We start from the raw sequence: 22,215 nt of genomic DNA on the forward strand, positions 1-22,215 counted from the left end.
CAGTAGGATAATCTAACTGTTACTGCTGCTGTGTTTCGTTCAGGTTTGTGTTGCTTGATGTACAGTCTCTGTGAATGCTGGCTACATTATAAATAAACCAATGGTCCTTTGGGACATAAGATCTTTCCATTAGAGGAAAAACAGAGCTTTGTTTGCTCTCTCCCTTCATATCTCAGCAGGCTTTCTCTTGCACTGGCTACTCAAGTGGGTGGGTGAGGGGGGGCAGCTCCGCCCAAAAGACGCACTCTCAATATTCAAAACATATCAGTGTCTCAGTGTTGTCCTGATTTGCAGGTTAAAATGTGTGTTTGCAAGGTGTTTTAGGTTGTTATTCAGGAAGCATAATATTTGACAGAAGGGGTTTTACAGTCAGGGGTGTGCAGTGCACAAACACTTTCAGGGGAACCTCATAACCAAACTGAGGGTGGGGAGGACCAAAAAGGATGGAGCACAGATCTCAAATATCACATCTTTTAAGCAGTTACTTAAAATACTACAAGTGTGTAATAAAAGTTGCCTTGTACAATAAAAAAAGGGCAATTTTGCACCCAAGACAAAAGAGGTCCATGGTCTCCCCCCTCTTCTTCTCGCCTGTCCTCAGTGTACGCCACTGCTCAGAAAAAGCTCTAACTGAGGAAGGCACGAGACAGCATTGTTAATTTCACGAGACTGTTTATAAAGCAACTCCGTAACGAAGCAGCTAGCTGCAGACAGTGAATCTCGTGAAAGAAGCTAACTCAGTTTCGTATCCGGAATGACAGCTAAAGGAGAAGCGATGATTGGAAAGCAAGGCTACTACACAGTGAAATGGCATAGCAAAAGAGAAAGGACTGTCTGTGCACTGCGCACGTTGCTCACAGTGACGGTGGTACACCTTGTTCAGCTAACCGCCAACTTACAGTAAGCTAATTTTGCTCCTGCCAACAGTTAGTCAGAACAGTGACAGCCGACATATGCCCTGACCCTGGACTACATCACCGTACGAACCACCGACAGACACGTAGAAATGCACTGGTTTTGGCCTCTGCAAACCATTTGGCACGTATTAAATAAATTAACCATGGAATTTCTCAAATTAGACTCACCAGTGAACTCCGCTCCGCAGGTTAGAAGGTGTTAAAAAAGCAGTTTTCCGGCTGAGTCACCCCACCCTCAAACGCCAATTCTCACTACGCGATGAGCGGAGAGCGGGAATCTGATTGGACCATGCTTCATCGGTGTGGGAGCTCATTGGCCCGCTACTGACATCTGTCGTAATGTTGACCAATCACGCCTTGATGCGTTGATCATACGGAACATCCGTCATCTTTCCGTCTTGTCGCTCCGTGTCAAATCCATGGTCAAATCACTTTCCACGATGAAAGTAAACCAACATATTTTCTCAACTAATTAGTATTTATTAAACACAAGATTGACTCAATCCACCATCATTCAGAAATATTTTCCAAAACAAAAGTATTACAAATATAACAACAATTAACAAAGAATACAAAAATAAGAATTATATCTATTAATATTATAAATATTATTATATTAATGATGATAGTGATGACAATAACATTAATCTCTGTTTGCAGCTTCTTCAAAGTCAAGATTTGCTGCTCTGTCTGTGTTTTTTATGATTTAAAGTTGAATATGTGAGTATTTTTGTGACTATTTGTCAGACAAAACTTGTGTATTGCAAAGGTTACCTTTTGCGATTTTAATTTTTGTGATTGTCCTTTTCTTTTTAAATATGGGCTTTATGTGTGAACTGGTTTTAAATTCCTGTCTAAAAAAATCCATATGAAGTCTAAGGGCCTTTCTGATCCAGCAACCTCAAGATTTCTTTAAAAAAGTACGCTTCCTATTTATTTATTTTAGATCATCCAAATTCTAAGCAAGTTCTCCTCTGATGTTTAGCTGCTGTGCTGGCACAACTGCATTCCTCCTGTTTGAACACCAGGGTGCAGTAATGCACTGGATAAAAGACAAAATATATTTGGTAGAGGCTTGGTTGAAATTAATCTCTCTTATAGCTGCTTTGCTGACTGTACTGATACAGTAGTCTAGACACAACATAGAGGAGATAAACAAAGGAAGTAGATATTAAATTATGCAAATACCTGGGGAAGGAGACTGTTGGTCTATCTTGTAAATAGAACAACTGTATTTACATGTGCTAAGGACGGGCTTGTGGTAGTAGCTTGTAGTAGTGGTAATGATATTAAGAATAAAGACACACATTTGTTATTCATATGCTGATAATATTGCCTGAGCCTGAGAGTAAAATCCTCCCTCCTAATATTCACATGCTGTGAGATTCAGTGCTGGATGGCTGCTTTTATGTTACCTCAGATGGTGGGTTTATGTGATGAATTATAGACAATAGGTTGAGGGCAGCCAACAGTGCATTTATGACAGATAATAAATGTGCACTGCCAAACCAAGCCAATTGAAGTGTGCCGGTCTGGAATGGAAAAAGGAAGAGAAAAGGAGTTCATAGGCAAAAATTGTGATATTGTGTCAACACTTTATTATGCATCACCACCATGCAAAATCACTGCTATGAACTTGTTCAAAAATCAAACTAGATATATTTCACACATTTATGATTTTAGATTGGCTTGCCACTTTTCCCAAAGTGACTGAGTAAAGTTTCACACACACTCACAAGTGTGTGTATGTTTGGTGTGCAAGTCACACAGAGGTTTTTTTTTGTGAGAGCATCAACGATAACATGAAACAATGGGAAATGATTGAACATTAAATCATAAACCGTTGATAGTAAACACAGTTTGTTCATTGCCCTCACCGGTGTAAACCTTAACATTTGAGTTATTTCGAAGTCTCTGTGTCTTTAACAAGATTTTAAAACACATCAATCTAGATATTATATTTAAGTGACAGTTTATATGTAGACAGTGTACATATATTTGGATAAAATCCCTTCTCAGCATCAGATTTAATGAGCTTTACCTCATTTGTCCAGTGAATACAACTAGAATTTCTGCTAAGCAGGTGTTTTGTTGTTCGCTACATGCTGCATTGACGGTTTGAATGAGCTCCTTTCAGAGGTCATCCAATCAGCTAAGGCATGTGTGCATTATAATAACTAATGTATAAAATAAAACAAACTTATCAGATTGGCCTGCTCCAAAAACACTCGACAGAAACAGTAAGAAATCTATGGACTACTCGTTGAATCTGGAGTTATACATTTATAAAATAATGCACATTTGAACTATAACTTCGACTCCAACGCAGGTTTATTTTTTAAATCAGAAGACAAACACTTATATGTGATTAACTGTTTTGCAGAAACAGGAGAATTTGAAGTGTAGTTGAACATTTGCTTAACACTTCACAAAAAAGAAAAGAAAGAAAAATACCCCAAAGTCATGAGTTTTTATGGCACCTGTGGTGTAATAGACAGCCCACTAACTAATCTCTTTATATCAGCTCACAGTATTACCTTAAATATGCGGTTGTTTAAAAAATATTTCTTTACATAAACGTATTCTATGGTTGGATTCAGCCACTTAAATTCTTCATGTCTTCAGTGCTCAGTCCTGTCGGCCCAGTGTCGTCTCCTCCAGTGTCTTCTACTATTGTTGCTTTTCATATTGCTCTCCTGTTAAGCGTACAAAAAAAACATTTTATTTCATTGTGAATAAAAAAAATTGGTCAAATCTTTTCTTTAAGGTTGACTGTTGTTGGCGCTACATGCTAGAACTACATTTGCTGAGGCAGCTTTTAGCTTCTACTGTATGCGCCGCAAACCTGGAACAAACTGCCTGAAAATCTGCGGTACACCCTGAGTTCTTGTAAATCAAGATTTAAAACCTTCCTTTGTGATGCTGCCTATCCAGAGAACTGTGCTTTATCATTGCACTTTAGCGCTTTTTGCTGCAGCCATTCTTTTATCCCTTTTTGTTTTGAATTATTACGTGTTAATCCCTATGTAAAGCACTTTGAATTGTCTTTGTGTCTGAAAATGTGCTATTTAAATAAACTAGCCTTAACCTTAACCTTAGAATGAAATTAAAAGTGTATTAATTTTACATAATCATAGTTTTGTTTTAAAGGAATATGTTGGATGTGGCATTACTATATGCATCCATTGTCTGCTATCTCTTTATTGAGACCTATGATCAGAAAGGTGTCCGTTGCCCATGATTTGAACATTTTAAAAATGATTGGCGAACTGTAAAATCGGTTCCGATTGATTTCTTTTAATCCTCGGGGAATATAATCTGTCACCCATATGCATTTTTAATATATTGCCATATGTTTTTGTCAGGCCTCTTCCTTGGACAAACCATGTTAAAGTACTGGTAACTACATGTTATCATTATTTATGGGCTTTCAAGGAAAAAATGCTATGCAAAATATTACTAAGAAGAAAAATGCGTAAATCTATGGAAAAACCTCCATAGATTTTTCACAGAGGAGGACATACAGTAAAGACATTTTATTTGATTATGTTATTTTAGATACTTACCAGGAACCTGAGCTAGCACTGTCACTGCTGCAGCGTCACCTGTACAACAATTTAAAAACAAACGTATCAAGTTAGAAGAAGTATTGAGAAGGAGCTATTTCATTATTGAAAAAGACACATATTGCAACCTTCTCATACCATTTTTGTCTTGCAAAGCTAAAACTCACCATGCAGGCTTTCTCTGGTTCCTGCCTGTGCTTCATCAGCTCCTCCAGCTGGAGCTCGTCCTCCAGCAGCTGATCCAGATCGCTCTCAAAACTCTCCTCCTCTGCTGCGCTGACACGACTGTGACAGATAACACACATTTTAAAAACAAGACATAAGATCAGACGTCTTCCTGAAAACTGAAGGTATTGTGACAGAAAACAACAACAATAGGAAAACAATTTTCAGGTCTGAACACCAACTTGTAATATCGTATAATAAATATAAATCACACAATTCTCCATAGGCAATATATCTTCATGCCGTTTTTGGGGAAGGTAAATTATAATATATTTATAATAATATTATTAACACAATAAGAAGAAATGTACTTGCTAGATTTGAAGAAAATTGTTATAAGATATTGTGATAAAAACTAATTCACAAACATATATTCACATCAAGCACCTATGAAATCTTAGAAGTTGGAAGATTTAAAAGCTTGTGTTTATCATATTAGTATTAAATGAAATGTCCGTTCAAAATTAAGAAATAGTTTTGTGCACAAGATGGCAGAGTAACATTTTTAAGTTTAGTTTAAAAGGTGGCAACATTTGCTAAATATTCTCAATGATCACACGTCTCTATGAAACGAAGCAAAGCTGGCAACAGAGAAAAAAGGTCAAGAGGAAGATTCAAGGTGTGCCAGAGCAGTTTCAGAGCTTAAAGGGGACCTATCATGCAAAATGCACTTTTGTACGTCTTTTATACATGAAAACAAAACATGAATATGTGTCCCCGGTGTTCCAGGGAACTCACCAAGTGTCAGAAAACACAACCCTCTCTATTTTCCTCCATACCCAAATCTCTAAAAAAGGGGCTGCAACGGATCTGATAAAAACTGATCCAGATTTGAACACTGTCCTGACGTCAGGACAGTGGCGCTACGGCTATTGGGCCAACTCCACCAATCAGGAGGAGACAGCCACGGCCATTGCCGTTCAAAAGCGAGTCAGTAGATGGTGCTGTTCTCACTGAATCTGCCCTTGCAGAGCAGAGCTAAAAAAAAGTGCAAATTGAGCGAAATGAGGCATGGCTAAAATGCATGATCTGTTTGGTATTTTGAAAACAGAAACGTATAAATATACCTTAGGTATGGCCCTACAATATATCATTTAAATATACCATGATAGGTCCACTTTAAGCAGCAACAATGGATGAGCTAAACTGTAGAAGACAAAAACTATTACTTGTTATGAATCATTGATGAGACATCCCACAGTAATACCTTGTTTTAGATGTGAAGAAGGGATCTGAAGAGGTTGCGGCCAAAAGGTCACTGCGCCCAAAGTCTGAATCTGCAGTGCTCTCAGTCTCACTTCCACCTTCTGTAAGAAAAATATATTTTAAAACAGAGGTCGTCTCAAAATGTAAAAAGCAAACCCAACTTTTTAAAATTCATGTTTTACCTGAATTGAGTTCCTTAACCAGCGAAGACATTGTGTTGGTGATGGAATCAGCAGCAATGAGGAGGTCGTTTCTCAAATTTCTCCTCGGACCTTTAATAAAACAAAGTAAAAAGTGTTGCTTCCACTCATCCTTAAATCATTAAATATGAATGCAAATGAATGCTTTTCTGTGTTACCCTGAGCGAAGGCCTCCTGAACATCCCCTCCCACGCCCATGAGTGAGTCCTGAGGTGTGTGAGTCGGTGTCGTGCCGGCAGAGTCTGAGTGGATCGGGGTGGGGATCGACCGGCTGATGGTGTGGCTGGGGGAAGAACGTTGAGAGCCGGTACCCTGAGTCTGCAACACATTGAGGACATTTAATTATTTATTTATCATTTCAGAGCTAACTAATGCCACACTGTTGGCATTGTTAACAGAGAAACCCATGCTGTTATGTTAAGACTGTAAGAAGAATAACATACAATCCTAATCAAAAGGTTTCTTATCAAAGAAATCCTTTTGCAAGAAATGCAACAAAAAAATGTTCATCTTAAGTGTTCAGATCACAGCAACAAAAATCTATTCAAACTCCAAAATACAGCAACAAACAATTAAATCCAACTGTAAGAGAAGCTTAGTTGTTCTAAAAGTAAAACGCATTAGCTTTATTAGTTAAATACATTACACACATATAATGCAGATCTGTTATGTCAGTACTTTTCATGAGCAGATCTTCTTTCAAATCTTCCAATTGTTCCCACAGAACAAACCACGAGTTAATGCCTGCTGTTCAACACCATGCATTTCCAAATTCAAATAGAGTTTTCAAAACAGCAAATAGTTTATTCCCAACATGCAATCATTTTTAATCCAAATCCAGTTTCAGCCACTTTTTGCTTCACAGTTTCACACTTACAGCTTGTTGCCGTTCCTCCTCCAACTGAAAAACAATATTTTATGGCTCATGAAAGAAACAACCACAATATTGCATTGAGTATTTCCCAAAGAAAATCCAATCAGTAATCCTCCAAAACGTGACAAGCATGTGGCTTCCTCGTGCAAGTTTAATGGATTAGCATTGATCCTTTTAGCTTAATTAGATTGATATCCTCCCCACTGAAGCCAGTATAGTGAGCAGTTTATGTAGGCTTTGAGGAACTCCTGTCTTATTGACTGCAGAAGGATATCCTCCTTAGAGGAAGGCTAGACATGTCGTTTTACAGGGTGTGATGGAGCATAATCCTAAACTCAATATCCTGCTTCTAAAAGCATCTGTCTGGACTATTGACTCTTGGATAACATAGTTAATCAGGGGCATATGTGACATGATTTACAAAAGAATATGTTAAAGATGGCTCGTGTAACAAAGACCAAAACACAGAATTATAGCCTGTTGTTATTCACAAATCACTTGAATGACTGACACAGAACATCACCTAGATTATACATGTTTCTGAACACGGTAAGAGTTAGTTTAACAGGCCTAAATGATGTAGTTGATAAATAGAAAAACACAGAGCAGCAGATATTGAATAAATAGCTCAACATTTTAAATATAAATGAGAGTGTCCTGCAGTTTTTATTTTGACTGTAAAAAAAATTGCATAATATGCCTCAACCGAGGTTGACTTGTACAGATGTACGCCCTCTAATGGACATGTTAGGCTACTGCTGACATCTGCAAAGTGCAGCGTTTGCTTTAGCTGTAGTGAGCCGACACAGCTGTGAGAAATTGTAATACAAGTGGAATCCATCATCCATCATATGCTCTCCACCTGCCTCCAAATAAAAAACAACCTACGATACACGTGCCCATTTAAATAAACATGCAAACCTTAACTGCAACAGAGCTGAATCTGGCCAAAAAGCAAAATCATGAAACTTATTTCTCCCTACAAGAACCAGAATATGTGTTTGCTTGGTAATTATGAAGGCGTCTTATCTGCGGTCTGTATTACAGCGCTGTGAAGTCAGAGAGATGAAAGGCTCGTCTGTAGTACCTTGAGAAGCATCATTAGCTGCTCCAGCTGCACCATGAGCTCCCTGCGACTCTCCTGCAGAGTCGACATTCTTTGTTCCAGCTCATCTTTGCGTTGCCTAGCAGAGGAAACAAGTTGTACAGCGTGATGATACCATACTGTCGTGTCAGAAATATCTGTAAGAACATCTGTAGACTGCTGTAGGAAATTAATTACAATATTAGTTCTGCTGCAGCCTAAGCTAAAGTGTCTGTATAACCGCACAGCATCGTGAGGATTAAAGGAGGCAGAGCTACCTGAGAAGTCGTAGCTCAGTCAGGAGGGTGGGGTTCTGCTGACCCCTGTCAGGCGGCAGCTGGGAGGCCTCCTCATGCTGAATGCGCAGCCGCTGGATTTCCTGCAGGATGTCTCTGTGACACAAATAAGAGCAGGTTATAAATCAGACATCTGAACAAACTGGGAAGCTGCACGTTGCTACTGTGCTACATAATCTTGGAACAACTTCCAGAGAATAAAAATAAGGATGAAAAAACTCTGATGAAGAAAATAAAATAAATGCAATATTTAAAAAATTAACAATGTTACATGTAAATAAATTCTGAATTGAAATAGATAGGTTTCAAAAGTATTTATAAGAGTGGAGTTTGCCATTACTAGATGTAAAGTTATACAGTTTAGAGTTATAAAAACACAAAGCAGCTTACTGTACTGTCCAAATCAGACATGTATAAATCTGCAGTAAGTGATTTTTTTTGGCCACTCGGGGGCACCGGAAACAAGCTGAGAATACAACATTTGATCACATCTGTTAGAGCAGAGAGAGCACTATTGGTTTATGTCCCTAGATTTATGAAAGCTTCGCTCTTTTCTGCAGTTTCTTTTTTACTCCTGAAGGAAGTATCTGGCTGTTTAGCTTCTCAATACTTCACTATGTTCACAAACTTGTTGGTAGCTTTGTCTGTCTGCTATTCGATGTAGGACAGGTTAGAGTATTGTCGTTTTTTATTGACTCTCTTGTGACACCAAAATCAACAGTAAGAGCAAACTCAAACAGTAAGGATGCTGGCCTGGAAAGCCAAACAAGCAGGGTGAAAGACCCTTTAGACCTTTGCCCAACATATATGTTGCCTTGTAGGAAAATTAACGGTGTTACCAACAACATAAACCATGGCTCCTTCCATGCCGGTGTGACCATGAGCCAATAAAGCTCTGTGGAGCTGAGGGGAACGGCACAGTCGGGTGATATTTCTCTTTGTGTTCCTCACCACAGTAGATGCCATAAACAAGTGCCCACGTAATTCATCATGTATTTATATGAAATACAAAGTATAAATGATGGCTGCATTAAAACTTACATACTTGTTCACTGTTGCCTGTAATTGAACCTTTGTCTCCACTTCATTATTCACCATTATTTATTGCTGTCATTTAAACTTGCCGTTACTTTCAATGATACTGTAAGTCTTCCTAACTGCTTTTCTTTAGTTTTTTTCCTAGATTAATTCCTAGATTTAATTTATTTTTAACATGTAACAAATAGGTTTAACAATAAATATAAAACAAAATGGATATAATGTAAATAATATTGAATATATAAATTATAAATGGAGATAATATACTGTATAGCACTCTCACTCTCGCATACAATTTCTTGTTTTGAAAAACATAAAAAAACGACACAAATGAACATTACATGTCCGAAAGGAGTAGGAAAAAAGTCTACACTTACACTATTCCACTAATAACATCTTATCCCTTTGAACAAAATCATACTTGGACTTTGCATGAGTTCTATATCCAAACCATTTCACAAATGTACCTATTTTAAGCAATATGTAAAGCTATTTTGAATTGCTGCCATGTATGAATTGTCAAATGTATATAAATTGCCTTAAAAAATCGTATTATATATATTCATTTCACAGTTAAAAGGGTTTATTTTGTGAAGACCAATTTTATTGAGGCGGCTAAGAGTAGTCCTTCCTCTTATTGTATGTTTGAAGCGCAAATGGGACAAAATAATCGACTTTTCATAAATAAATTGTGTAAAAAGGCTAATTATGAAGGTTTCTAATAATAATAGTGATTGTTTTCAGTGCTGAATTAACCTTGAGGTATTTTAATTTTGTCAGACCATGAATCTTTTGTGAATATCTTGATTTTGCAGTATTTAATATGAAGAAAGAAGGAGATAACATAAAAGGAGTGAACAGCATCACCCCAGCAGCCGTCCTGACCTGTTTTTGCTCTCGAGCTCGGCGATGAGCTGCCTCTGCTGTTTGTTGGCATCCAGAGAGCAGGGGAGGTCTGTGGGGATCCTCTGCTGCTGAGCCTGTTAGAACCGAGCAGGAGACATCACGTGAGCTGGCTTTACCTCATCCATTACCTTATCTCATATCTCACAGGGGGGATAAAACAGTCAAGTCACCAGCCATCCATCAAGACCTGATCCGAACATAAACCAGCATACAAGTCTTCTTAGAAATGATCATCACCTGAAATCTCCTTTATCATCGTGCAATAAAAGGACAGAAGGCGGAGTGGCAGCATACGTTAACCCATCCTCTCAGATTTTTGGCAGAGGACTCAGATGAAAGATGCCACGATATTGTGAGCAATAAATGTCTTTTATATATTAATATATATCTTACCGCAGCATCAGCAGCCAGTCTAGCAGCATAGCGGGCGATGAGACTGTGCTCTTCATCATGATAGCTCTCCAGCAAACTGATCGAAAGGAAAATGGAGTCACAACAGGACACAGTTACGACACAGATATACGTACGATACAAACTATGCAGGAAAAATCCAAGAAAGTTAATTTGATCAAAAGTCAGATTAATTGTTTGGGAGGCGAGCTTCAGAGGTTTCACAGCAGAGGCCTGAGTAATCACGCTAAACTACTTATAGTCAACCACAAAAGCGGGATTGAAGTTGGATTATCACATAAAAATAGAGCTAGAGAAATCATTTGTATTTAAAGAACAGAAGGGTTGCTTATACAATCTGACCACTGATAAAGGAAACTGTTTCTCAGCAAAAGCACTCAAATGCACACAGAAACTTATGTGGGAGTGGCTGATATATAATACAGATAACGTGATACATGACAATGCAAGTAGAATTAAAAACACACACATACTGTACATAAGTATAATATTGCACACAAACACAAAAAAACACAGGATTACAGAATATGTCCTATTCCAAGTGGTACAAATATAAATCTAAACACATCAGTCTTGCTTTACTAAAGACAATACACCAGCTTTACCAACACATTAAAAGATTACCTATTAAAGAGGAATCTGAGGAAAACAAACGCTTAAAGTGTTTAAAGTATTTGGTACCAATGAATGACCTAATCTGCCCTTAACATACGGAGCTGTACAGTTTTATTGAAAAAATATAGGAGTGTTAGGAGTAAAGAGTTACAGTACATATAATGGACTTATATAATTACAAAAAAAAAAAAAAATACATTTCAACAAACAAAGTGGTTTAAGGGTAAGATTTGAATATGTTGTTGCTTTCGATCGTAATCTTTTATTTAAAATATTACATTTATTTTGTTGCTCTGTTCCAATCCAATATGTGGTTGCATATATACTGTAAAATGTCATAAAAGTTTGACAGTGTTGAGAACTCTCCGTGGTCCAAGTTTATGTTTTTACAAATATTCAACTTTATTGCTGAGCTTTAAACATGTGATCGAATGTAATAAGAAAGATAACTTTGACGAAGTTATTAAAAAAACGTACATTACTTGTTACATTTGTAAGGGGGTTAAAAGTGATCTGTTAGCCGTTACATTTGAAAATGACCTTCCCATTGCTGCAAATATAACACTTTTTTCATGAGACTTTTACTTGTATGCATATTTCAGGCAAAGACAACAACATATACATTTTAAGATTGAGAAAAGTGTAATATTAAACGTTGTGTAGTCGTGTGTATACTTACAAGGTATTTTAAGAAAGAATGTAACCTTGGTATTAAATCCAAAAATAATACTGATCTCTAGGTGGACATTTTGGATACAAATCAGTTATAATTTCTGCTGAACAGAAGGGTCAAGTGTCGAGGTGACTAGTCTGTAAAGCTGACAACATGCAGCGTTAGGGCTCTAACACACTCAGAAGAGGTTAGATAAGGGGAAGGTTTGCAAAGCGGGCGATTCAGGAGAGCACTGGGTTTCCACTGCTGTTTGGCAAACACAGCGGCACACCAAACTAACCATGATTTGGGGTTCTTTTGAAGTAGCTTCACATAGAGACCAATCAGAGCATGTTCGTCTGCAAGTCTATCGGCAACATCGAGGTTGTAGCTCAACCTGGAACAGTGCAGGGTTTCAAAAAACATAAAACACCACATTACACAGGGGACAATAGAAAGACGAGGGGAGAGGCAGCAGAGAGAGAAAAGTAGAAAACGCAACAAAGGAGAAGAGGAAGAGAGTGGCTGAAAAGCCGTCCATTCATGAGTGACTAGAGAGAAACAAGGCCATATTATGTTTGGGAGACATAGCAGTGATGAAGGCTAGGAGCACGATTAAGGACATGCCCAGCAAAATAAGACTCTACAAGCTCTGTGTTTACATTCTCCAAGCTTCAATCACTCAACGCTCTGTTATTAAAACTATTTAAGTCATTATTTGTAAGCCAAACAATCTGCCACCCGAGATATGTCATGCATGCACAGTCTTTTTGATGAAGCTCCAATATTTATAGAGGCATTCCACCTGCATCACAAACTACTAAAGCAACCATTTCTACTGACAATATTCAGGGTCAATGCGAGCTATGACCATAACATGTCTTAAAAAAGCAGCAATAGCAAAGAAATGCATAGTGAATACATCCAGAGGAAAAAAATATGAATATAACTAATTGCATGCTTTCTTGTAAAACATGTTTTAGTTATGTATTTGCTTCTTTAATCTTAGCTCTTAAGCATTTCAAATTGTAGCTAGCTAAGCTCAGATATTAGCATTTTCACTTGTTAACCAGCTACCAAAGTGCTGAGCTACTAGCAAAACAGCTCATTAAATAAATAAAAAATACCAGCTAAATCATCATCTCATCACGATGGCCTCAAGCTACTATGAGCAACCCCTTTCACATAACACATAGTCATTTAATCCATTGTTGATATATAAATATTGGCTACCGCAACTTTAACAGAAAGTCTACATAAGAAACATTGTGGGCCTAAACCATTACTATATTTAGATAATTCTTCATCAATCTGTGTTTTAATGGTATTTCTTAAATGTGTCTATCAAAGGTTGTTGTGCTTTATTGTATAAGTGCAATATTAAATCTGTAGACTGTATAATCCAGCGGCTTAAAGTCTAAAGTCTTGCCATAAAGTTTGGGAATGTAATAAGGTATTCTCAGTCATTGTTTTGCAAAAAATCTCTGAAAGCCCTGTTTTTTTTTGTGTCACTGCAGAGAGTAAACAAATCAAGCATAACGTAAAGAACCACCCTCACTCATCACATCTGTAGGTTTTTCTACAAGCCTGAGTAATGAATGAAAGTAGTGTTGGCTAAGAGAAAAATCCTGATACTTTTACCTTCCAAAATACAAACATTAAATTAATCCCAAACAAATACATCATAAACATCGAGCCTGAGAAATTAAACAGTTTAAATGCTAAGGTGTCTAGAGGAGATTAAGGGAAACGTTGAAAGCGGCTTATATTTGAAACTGGCAGTTAGTATTTCCCATTTCTGTGTGAAGGAATTACTAACAGACTCTTCAAACTAATTGCCAATGATTTTTATGATGCGTGCTTCATCCTTGATTTCCTCTTTGGAAAAAGCCCCTCAATTAAAACAATGTATACAACCCTATATAAGAAAACTGGTTCCTTAAGGAGGATAAGCAGCATTCACGTTTATGACCTATGATTATGACCTATATTAGTTCACACATGCATTTGAGCTACAAAGGCATTCTTGATGCACACCTGTGTGACTTACCCTCTCCCTCTAAACAGATGTGGAGCGGCCTCGGTCAAAGGTATTCTTTGCCTAACACTGTTACTCTTGCTGTAAGGTAAGCCATTTAAATTTAGCACAAGGAACCAAAAAGAAGAAGAGGGGGCATGAGGATATACAAATGTACAGACACAGACACACAATGGAAAATAAAGGAAAGAAGTAAAGACAGTGTGGGTCACAGAGTCTACAGGGTATGGGGCCTTTAGGGAGCGTGGTAAACTGAAAAGATTTTCTTTAAAATCCAGGACATCCATTGTTGGGGCTGTACTCACTTTTTGGTGGAGTAAGGGTTCCCTGATGTAGGCATGGAGTTGGAGAATGAGTAGTCACTGGTGATGTTCAATGGTCTCGGTGGCCTGGACAGAAAACAGAAAATGAGTTGATTTCTTTACATTTTATAATCTCTACATTTCTAGTTTGGTAGATGACCCGCTGTCAGACATATATAAGGATATAATAAATTATGAAGGGAGTGGTAAACAATGAGAACATGCAGTGAATGGAGGAATTAATCCATAAATCGACAAACAGAAAACCAGGGACTGTGAGTTTGCTAGGGCTGATGGAACTACACAATATGATGAAGACAGAACAAAGGACTAACGTCTACGCTCACAATAAAGTACAAAGACACATTTAGTGACGTTTACATTTAGTAAATAATCAAAGCAAACTCACCAAGTATCTCTGAGGAAAGTGCAGAACAAGAAAAATCATAAAAATGATTCATTACAATCAGCCCATCATTGCAAAGACACTACAACTACAAATTCCACTCATTTACCAAAACAGACAAGAAACAAAATGTATGTTCTGTTAATTTTCATGTTACTGCTATTTTTTGTCTTTTTGATTTTTCAGAATATAAATATCTTGAATAGCTATATCTCGGACACAATTATGTGTTCTAATTCAATTTAGAATGTTTCAATATTTATTATGTGTATGTGTTAACGATACCTATAAATGGATATAGTTTATCAGATTGGTTTTACTTCCAGAAACTGACACAAATACTTTATAAATACAGTATTGTTCAGGCACCGACATTCAGTTCAATAATCTGAATAATTTTGGCTGTTTAAGGGTTGTAAAATAGGGCAACTACCTTCAATTTGAAGATAAAAAAACAAACAGATAAATACGGAAGGTGGGTTTTTTTCTCCCCCAGAAGGAGCATTACTGTATAAATCCTTATACCCTCCTTCTATAGCACAAAGTGTGTGCTTGTGTAGTCTGTCGTTTCATTATTTATAACACACATGAAACATCAGTCAAGTCAAGGGAAAGGTAGCAGCAGTGTTGCAGTTCACAGCCATCCCCTGGGCTATAATTAAGCCCCATTGATCAGTTGACCCAAGAGATTGACTGGAATCACTTCAGACTTTGAGGCAGCTACAAGATAATTATCAGCTGAGGGAGGAAAGCAAACATTTGAAACCCTCAGATAGAGAAGTCAGGAAAAGCAGATAAACTCACACAATATGATGGAGGTTGAGAGGTTTTTCTGGCATTTCTGGAAACATGGGGTGAAGAGGCTCTCTGCTGGATGCACAGCTCAGTGACTTACTGAGGGCATGGGATAACTTCTTAGCAGGGGATTTCTGGGAGAAACAGAAAAAACACATTACGGCAACACTGCCACCTGCATCTTTACATTTTGGTGAAGCAGAACGGGGGGAAAAACCCGCCACAATGACTGGTCCAGTGCAGACACACCTCCCTCAGCCCGCCCCACTCCTCCTCCCATCCCTTACCCATGACGTATACTCCTTCATTTGATGCTGGTTGCTATGGGAACCGCTGGCATGCCCCCTCCAGAAGCAGTCCTGACAGAGCTGGTAATTATGACATTGCTGGCAGCGGTAGCGGAAGCCCATCATACTCTCAGTACGGCAGTAGGAGCACTCGACCGGGTGAAAGACTGCAGGGAGGAGAGGCGGGGTCACACACACAGATGGACACACACATTCACACCGACAGATGTGAGTGTAAACCCACAGATATGTTGCACATTGCAAAGAGAAGGGGGGATTAATTTGCAATAATTTAAAGGACAGATGTGCAATTCAGTCTGGCTTGAAGACAACGATAATTTAATTTGTACCAAATACACACAGATCAGGATGCCAGAATGTTGTATAAATGTTGACTGTGTTTTGACCCCTCAAATGGAGGTGACTTGTGACCATAAGTGCATCACACTCTCAATCATGAAGAGGGTGTAAGGTCCTTATACTGTAGGTCATCTTCACTGGATGCATGACTGCTTCTGTATAGTGACTCAAGATTAGGATACTAAGATGAACTGTACATCCTCCCCAGGTGCTAGCTTCACATTTATAAATATTTTGGTGTGTATATTTTTACCGTTCTCCACGTTGGCGAGCCGATGCATGAGAGGTAACCACACCAGACACTGAGGGGGCGGGTCTGACATCAACGTATCGAGGAATGTATTGAGGGAGACCTTTTTCTGCAGAGGAGAGGGAGATGATTCGTCAGGAAAAATCCCCCACAACGTCAATACTAAAACAATCACAGATGCACTCTGTGGTTAATGAACCCTCACCTGCTGTGGAAAGCATGTTCTTGCAGCTTGTTCAGTGTAACCAAAAGAAGGTCCCTCAAAAACCGCCATGGGTAATTTGAGCACCTCCCTCAGAAATTGGTCAAACTGTGAGTGCACCATTATTCCAGCAGCATCCGAAATCAGGGAAAAAATATCTGGGACAGAACGCACGGAGACATTACACAAATGAATCAAACTAATTGGCAGTTGCCTCCACAGTCGGCTAATTACAGCATAACACAATACAATTATCCCACTTATTTGTGAAAACAAATCAAAGACAAGCAGTTATTCAAATCAATTGTTATAATACATCAGCAACATAGTCCTCCTTTTTTTCCCTTCACGAGCCATTGCGACTACACCCACAGATTTTGTAGATTATGTAATAAACCTTATCCTTCAGATAATGAATAATGACTTCTACCAGCCATGAAGAGCTAGGCCAGTACGGCTCCTTCCTTTATGAGCAAGTGGCTAAGCAGGCAGAGATATAGAAAATACAGAAACTAATACGTTTGCATTAGAAATTCGGAAGCAATACATTACTTACATAGAAACTGTATGAAGAAAATAAGCTGATTTATCACAGATAAAATGGGTGATTTCAATTACATTTTTCACAATTACAAGTGAAATAAAGATGGTTTTGTTTGCTCACATCTTAATTTATCCAGGATTTTCCCTCCACAGATGGTTGCTACGGCCATCTTCACAACAAATACAGATATCTTGCCATGGCCCTCCCTGAAAAAGAGCAAATACATTTTACATAATAGTCAGAGGCTCTTTAAAAAAAAAAGCTGGCACGGCCCATAATCATATCAACCTTAAAAGGCAATTAAATTACATCGTCTGACATTTTTTTAAATTGGCTTTGAGAATATACACAAACATGTTGTGACATTATGAAAGTAGACAATCTGTGTTTTTACTCCACTTTGGTAGACACTTCAGAGACACATTTCACACTACATTAGCTCACGTCAAAACCCTCAGACGAGAAAGTACACAACCAGTCGCAGACATCACGTGACGCGTTACTCACGGGTCATACGATGCCAGCAGGAAGTTGAGCAGCAGGCTGATGGAGTACTCCACATTAATCTGGTGGGTGGTGGGCATGCGTTTGTTCAGCTGGTAAAAAATTGTAGACAGTACGACTTCTAGACGAGCCACTGAGAGGTCAGCGCTGAGGTCCATGTTGTTGATGCCATTCTCTCGGAAAGCCTCGATGATGTTCCAAATGTCAACCAAATGCACTGAAACAGGGAAAACGAATATAAATATTTGGATGCAGAGGATTTTGTGCAAAGTGATGAGGTTAAAGGTTCAATGCATCATACTCACAATTGCATTTCTTCTGCACAAATCTGAGCTTGCAGGCTGTTCTGTATGTCGATAATCGTATGGAGTCCAAATCTTGAGCCCCTGAGGAAAGATTACTCATCATTAAATGACATCGGAAATGTCAATGATAGTGCATAGACATTGTGGCAAAGTTCTCACTGTGTACAATGCATTGTGTTGTGTCTCACAGCACACAAATATTATATTTTTATCTGCAAATTTACTTTCATTATTTTTTCTCATTTGTGATTGATTTGTATGTAGTAAGAAACTGGGACAAGGTCTCATTAGGAAACATGGCAATATGAAAAAAAATAGAATAAAATAAATATCGTATTGATCATATATTTTACAATTTCATGGTTATATTATGTCTGCAATCCTCACTTTATTTTACTTCCCTATATCTTATTGACCTGATATTGAACATCTTGGGTCTCCATAGCAGTGAGCCTTTACACACGTGTGAGAGAGCATGAGGTCATACAGGGTGTGTCTCTGTCAGGGTTTAAATCAATCCGGTTGATACGAGTGTTGGCAATTGATCCTCATAATATTTGCTTTTGTAAGAAAGTTACAGACAAGAATTTGCCATGTTTATGATGGGTGAGTAAAAAGAGCAGACAGCAGACAAACATAGATCAGGCGGAGCCGTGGCCCTGAGCACTCACTCATCTCCACAAACAGTTGCCTTCGATCTGCCATGTTGTCACCGCTCCCCCCGACGTCTTCAATCATTCTGACCAGAGGAGAGAAACTGATGTCAGAGAATTCATACACAGAAACAGTTCACATTAAGGCATACATCACTGAATATGCACATCCTAATGCTTTAAGCTTGATTCTGTTTAAATTGAGTGCAAAAATGTATTTTCAGAAGCATTAGTGAGGGAATATAGGAAATCCTGTGTTTTAATTATATGTAAAAAACGGCTGTGTCTTACTGAAAGTCCGGATAAAATTATGATAAGATGTCTTCTTTTACTCAGCCGTTTTGTGAAGATGCTGTATTATAGATATAAGGATTAATGAAGGCCTACTATATGTAGCTGACATTACAAATATCTTTGTCTACAGGCAGTGTTGATGTATGTAAAAATGAAATATCCGTAAACTCCCGAGTATATACTGTACATCTGCAAATAAGGGTTCAATTAAATGTACAGAAAGTACAGTGTTGACTATTGACTTTGTGCTGTACAATAGTAAAATTGCAACCACAAACATCTGAAAAAAAACAACATTTGTTAAACTCATGTACATAATGAATCTATAAAGCACTCACCACTTGGTTAACCTAGTAGAAGTACTGTTATAAAATTAGGCCCATTTCACAAGTCACAGCTAGATCTTGTCGTTTTCACTTTAAATGTACATTATTTCTGTTCAAGATATATTGTGCTTGCATTGTGAATTTCAACCCTAATTAAATAACTTAAAACAAACTATTACATTCCAAATGGTGGGACAACAGGGGCCCACAACACATTTGAACCCTAGGACCCCATTTTAGCTTTATCTGGCCGTGGATAATACAAATGAACCTCTCTTTTTCAGTTTCTTTTAAAAAGAACATTTGCAAATTGAATGTAGCACACTACAGTGCTTACATGCATGTAAGGGAGGGTGGGGGGCTATACTGAAAAGACTTAAGTAAGACAAGGACAAGACTTTCAAAGGGGCAGAGCAGCAGAGAGAGAGCTCACACCATGCCTCGCTGCACACTGTCCAAGGCAATCTAATACACCTAGTCATGTGGTTTGTTGCCATGGCAGCAAAGATCCCAGCCACTCCGTCCGTAAAAAACATAGTACTAGTCACCCCCCCATACACACACATATATACACACACACACACACACACTGCACCTCCCACTGCACACAAGCAAAGTTTAAAGAGTTTTTTTACTCGTAAATATCTTTTGTGCAATAAATGCACGGTGGGATGAGAGAGCACAGTGGCACTTATTGGGCGAGTGGTTTCAAAAACACTCTTTCTGCAAAGTCGATCGTGCAGGCGTCGTATTTCAAATTACTTACATGACATTAATTGGTATACCCAAATATTATGCTGAAGAAACCCATGGTGTGGAAATTAGAATTCCCCTAGAGTTAAAAAGCAAGCAGCAGCAGCAAACTCTCCCCCCCCCCCCCCCCCCCCTCTGGTTCAGTCAGTATAGGCAGTCAATTATGGAGCTATAGGAATCTCTGAAATCCACTTTAAGAGGGAAAAGATTAAGCTTATAAATTGACCTGGAATTAACGAATCAAGTGCTGTGTTTGAGGAAATCATCTCACAGCATTGCAGAAACAATGGCAAATATTAACCACATAATCATTATGACAAGAAATAGCAAAATATCAATAAAATAATTTAAATTGTCTGAATTAGATAAAAGGTTGTGTTAGATTTATACAAAGCAATAACTGACAGAGGTAGAAGAAGTACTCAGATTATTGATTTAAGTAAAAGTAACAATACTACAGTGTAAAAATACTCTGTTACAAGTAAAAGTCTTGCATTCAAAATTGTACTTAAGTAAAAGTATTATCATAAAGAAAATACGTTAAGTACCAAAAATCACCTAAATCTGCAGAGTCACTAATAACTACATATGTAAAATAAATGTAGTAGAGTAAAAATTACAACATTTGCCTACTAAATGTAGTGGAGTAAAAGTATAAAGTATAGCGTAATGTGAAAATACTTAAGTAAAGTACCTCAATGTATTACCAGGCCACTGCTAACAGCATGTATAATGTCATCTTTAAAGTAATACATTTAAAAGCCTGTTCATTAGTGAGAGAATGTGTACAAATATATACTATTTCATGGATTAGCATTGATATTCTTTGCACATCACAAGCAAAACACATCCTGAGTGCCAGATATGTGACCTTCTGGGCTCTGTTTTCAGTCTCAGAAATAACTGAGATGGATACAATCTATCGCAACAGCAGATATTAAACCAGCACAGCCAACACATAGTGTACGGTGTTGAGGGGGAGTAAGATCATCAACATACCTTTCATAAAGCACCATCCTCGTATTCCTTTTCCTACGCCTGAGCTTGAAAGTTATTACAAAGCCAAGTCCTCCTTCTAGAAACAATCGTACACGACAAGAACTCCATCTAACAAGGAAACATTACCACAAAAGAAGCCCAAATGGACGACTGAAGATATCCGAAATTAGAAACTACCAGCTAGGATACAGCTTGTCCTGTCTCTATCTTTAACTACAAATGAGAAGGCTCCACATTCTTGTACGGCTTTACTGGCTCTCTAGTTGCAGACCCCAAACCTTATTCCTGGCTTGTGCCCAGCTCACATCACTCTCTCTCTCTGTGGCACTGTCACATTGGCAGCTTTAGGAAATAACTGCCCATAAAAGAACAAATCATCGCATACCATAAACATTGAGACTGGTATGGCCGAGCACTGCCAAAACAACCTTTTAAATGCTTCACAAACTTCTGTGGGATGAATATTCAACTGCAGAAATGCCTTATTAGTCAGTTATTTATATAAGGAGTCTATTTCTGTAGCAGTGCAATAAAACATAGTGGACAGTGCTGTTAATTTAGATCTTCCTTGATACACTGGGAACAGATTCCCATGCAACATTTCCAAAACTAGCACTTACTTGAGTTATAGAGCAATCTGTGTTTGGCCGGCTCGGTACATCGCAGCTGTTAGCACTGATTGGCCAGAGTTATTTTTACATCATGATACTAAAAACTACACTGGCATCCGAATCCCATCCCCTGACAAGAATAAAAGACCTGTGCCATTGACTTAAGGTTAATCAGTTAGAGCTCAGCACAGACATGTTGTGCTTGTTGTAGTAAATGCTGTGAAGGTATAGGTAAAACTGCTTTCTCCTCCTATCTGGTACCAGCATGGGATATCTGCAGGAGGGCCCTCTGCTCTCTGTCCCCTGCTGATGATCACCATGGTTTCAGCTTCAAAAAGGCCAAAACTTTAGGACCCTGACGTTGAATGAGAGTACAGATTTACGGTTTGCTGGTTCTGCTGTGATTTTGTTTACAATAGAGTTTTCTCTGCGCAAACTAAAACTATGTTACTTCTTTAAAGTTTCAAAAATATTGCAATCAAAGGTTTAATGGAAGGTTTTCTTGTGCAAATCGTGTTATGGGATGGAGTTACATTTGCATTTCAATCACAAGCTTGAAAAGAGATGTAAGCCTGGGAATAGAAAAGTGTCCAGTT

At 38.1% G+C, this 22,215-nt stretch overlaps 1 protein-coding gene across 4 annotated transcripts; it reads right to left on the bottom strand.

Moving 5' to 3' along the window:
* Nucleotides 1-2,500: 2,500 nt before the first annotated feature.
* On the bottom strand, nt 2,501-21,122 carry dtna (dystrobrevin, alpha). 4 transcript variants are annotated; one of them, XM_034138221.1, is made up of 24 exons: nt 21,009-21,122; nt 18,655-18,722; nt 17,984-18,064; nt 17,682-17,895; nt 17,295-17,380; nt 16,634-16,788; nt 16,432-16,537; nt 15,819-15,985; nt 15,541-15,665; nt 14,740-14,748; nt 14,334-14,417; nt 14,041-14,109; nt 12,292-12,387; nt 10,706-10,781; nt 10,292-10,386; nt 8,351-8,464; nt 8,076-8,172; nt 6,992-7,015; nt 6,273-6,432; nt 6,097-6,186; nt 5,916-6,015; nt 4,651-4,768; nt 4,484-4,522; nt 2,501-3,613 (listed from the first exon to the last, which is right to left on the bottom strand). In XM_034138221.1, the coding sequence occupies exons 1-23, from the start codon at nt 21,023-21,025 to the stop codon at nt 4,505-4,507; spliced, it is 2,169 nt and encodes a 722-aa protein (XP_033994112.1). In that variant the 5' UTR covers nt 21,026-21,122; the 3' UTR covers nt 2,501-3,613; nt 4,484-4,504. The 4 variants fall into 4 exon arrangements, with proteins under 4 accessions (XP_033994112.1, XP_033994114.1, XP_033994115.1 ...); XM_034138223.1 differs by lacking the exon at nt 14,740-14,748; XM_034138224.1 differs by lacking the exons at nt 12,292-12,387; nt 14,041-14,109.
* Between the last annotated feature and the right edge of the window lie 1,093 nt (nt 21,123-22,215).

The sequence above is a fragment of the Trematomus bernacchii genome, unplaced genomic scaffold (genome assembly GCF_902827165.1).
Source record: "Trematomus bernacchii unplaced genomic scaffold, fTreBer1.1, whole genome shotgun sequence".
Classification (NCBI taxonomy): Eukaryota; Metazoa; Chordata; class Actinopteri; order Perciformes; family Nototheniidae; genus Trematomus; species Trematomus bernacchii.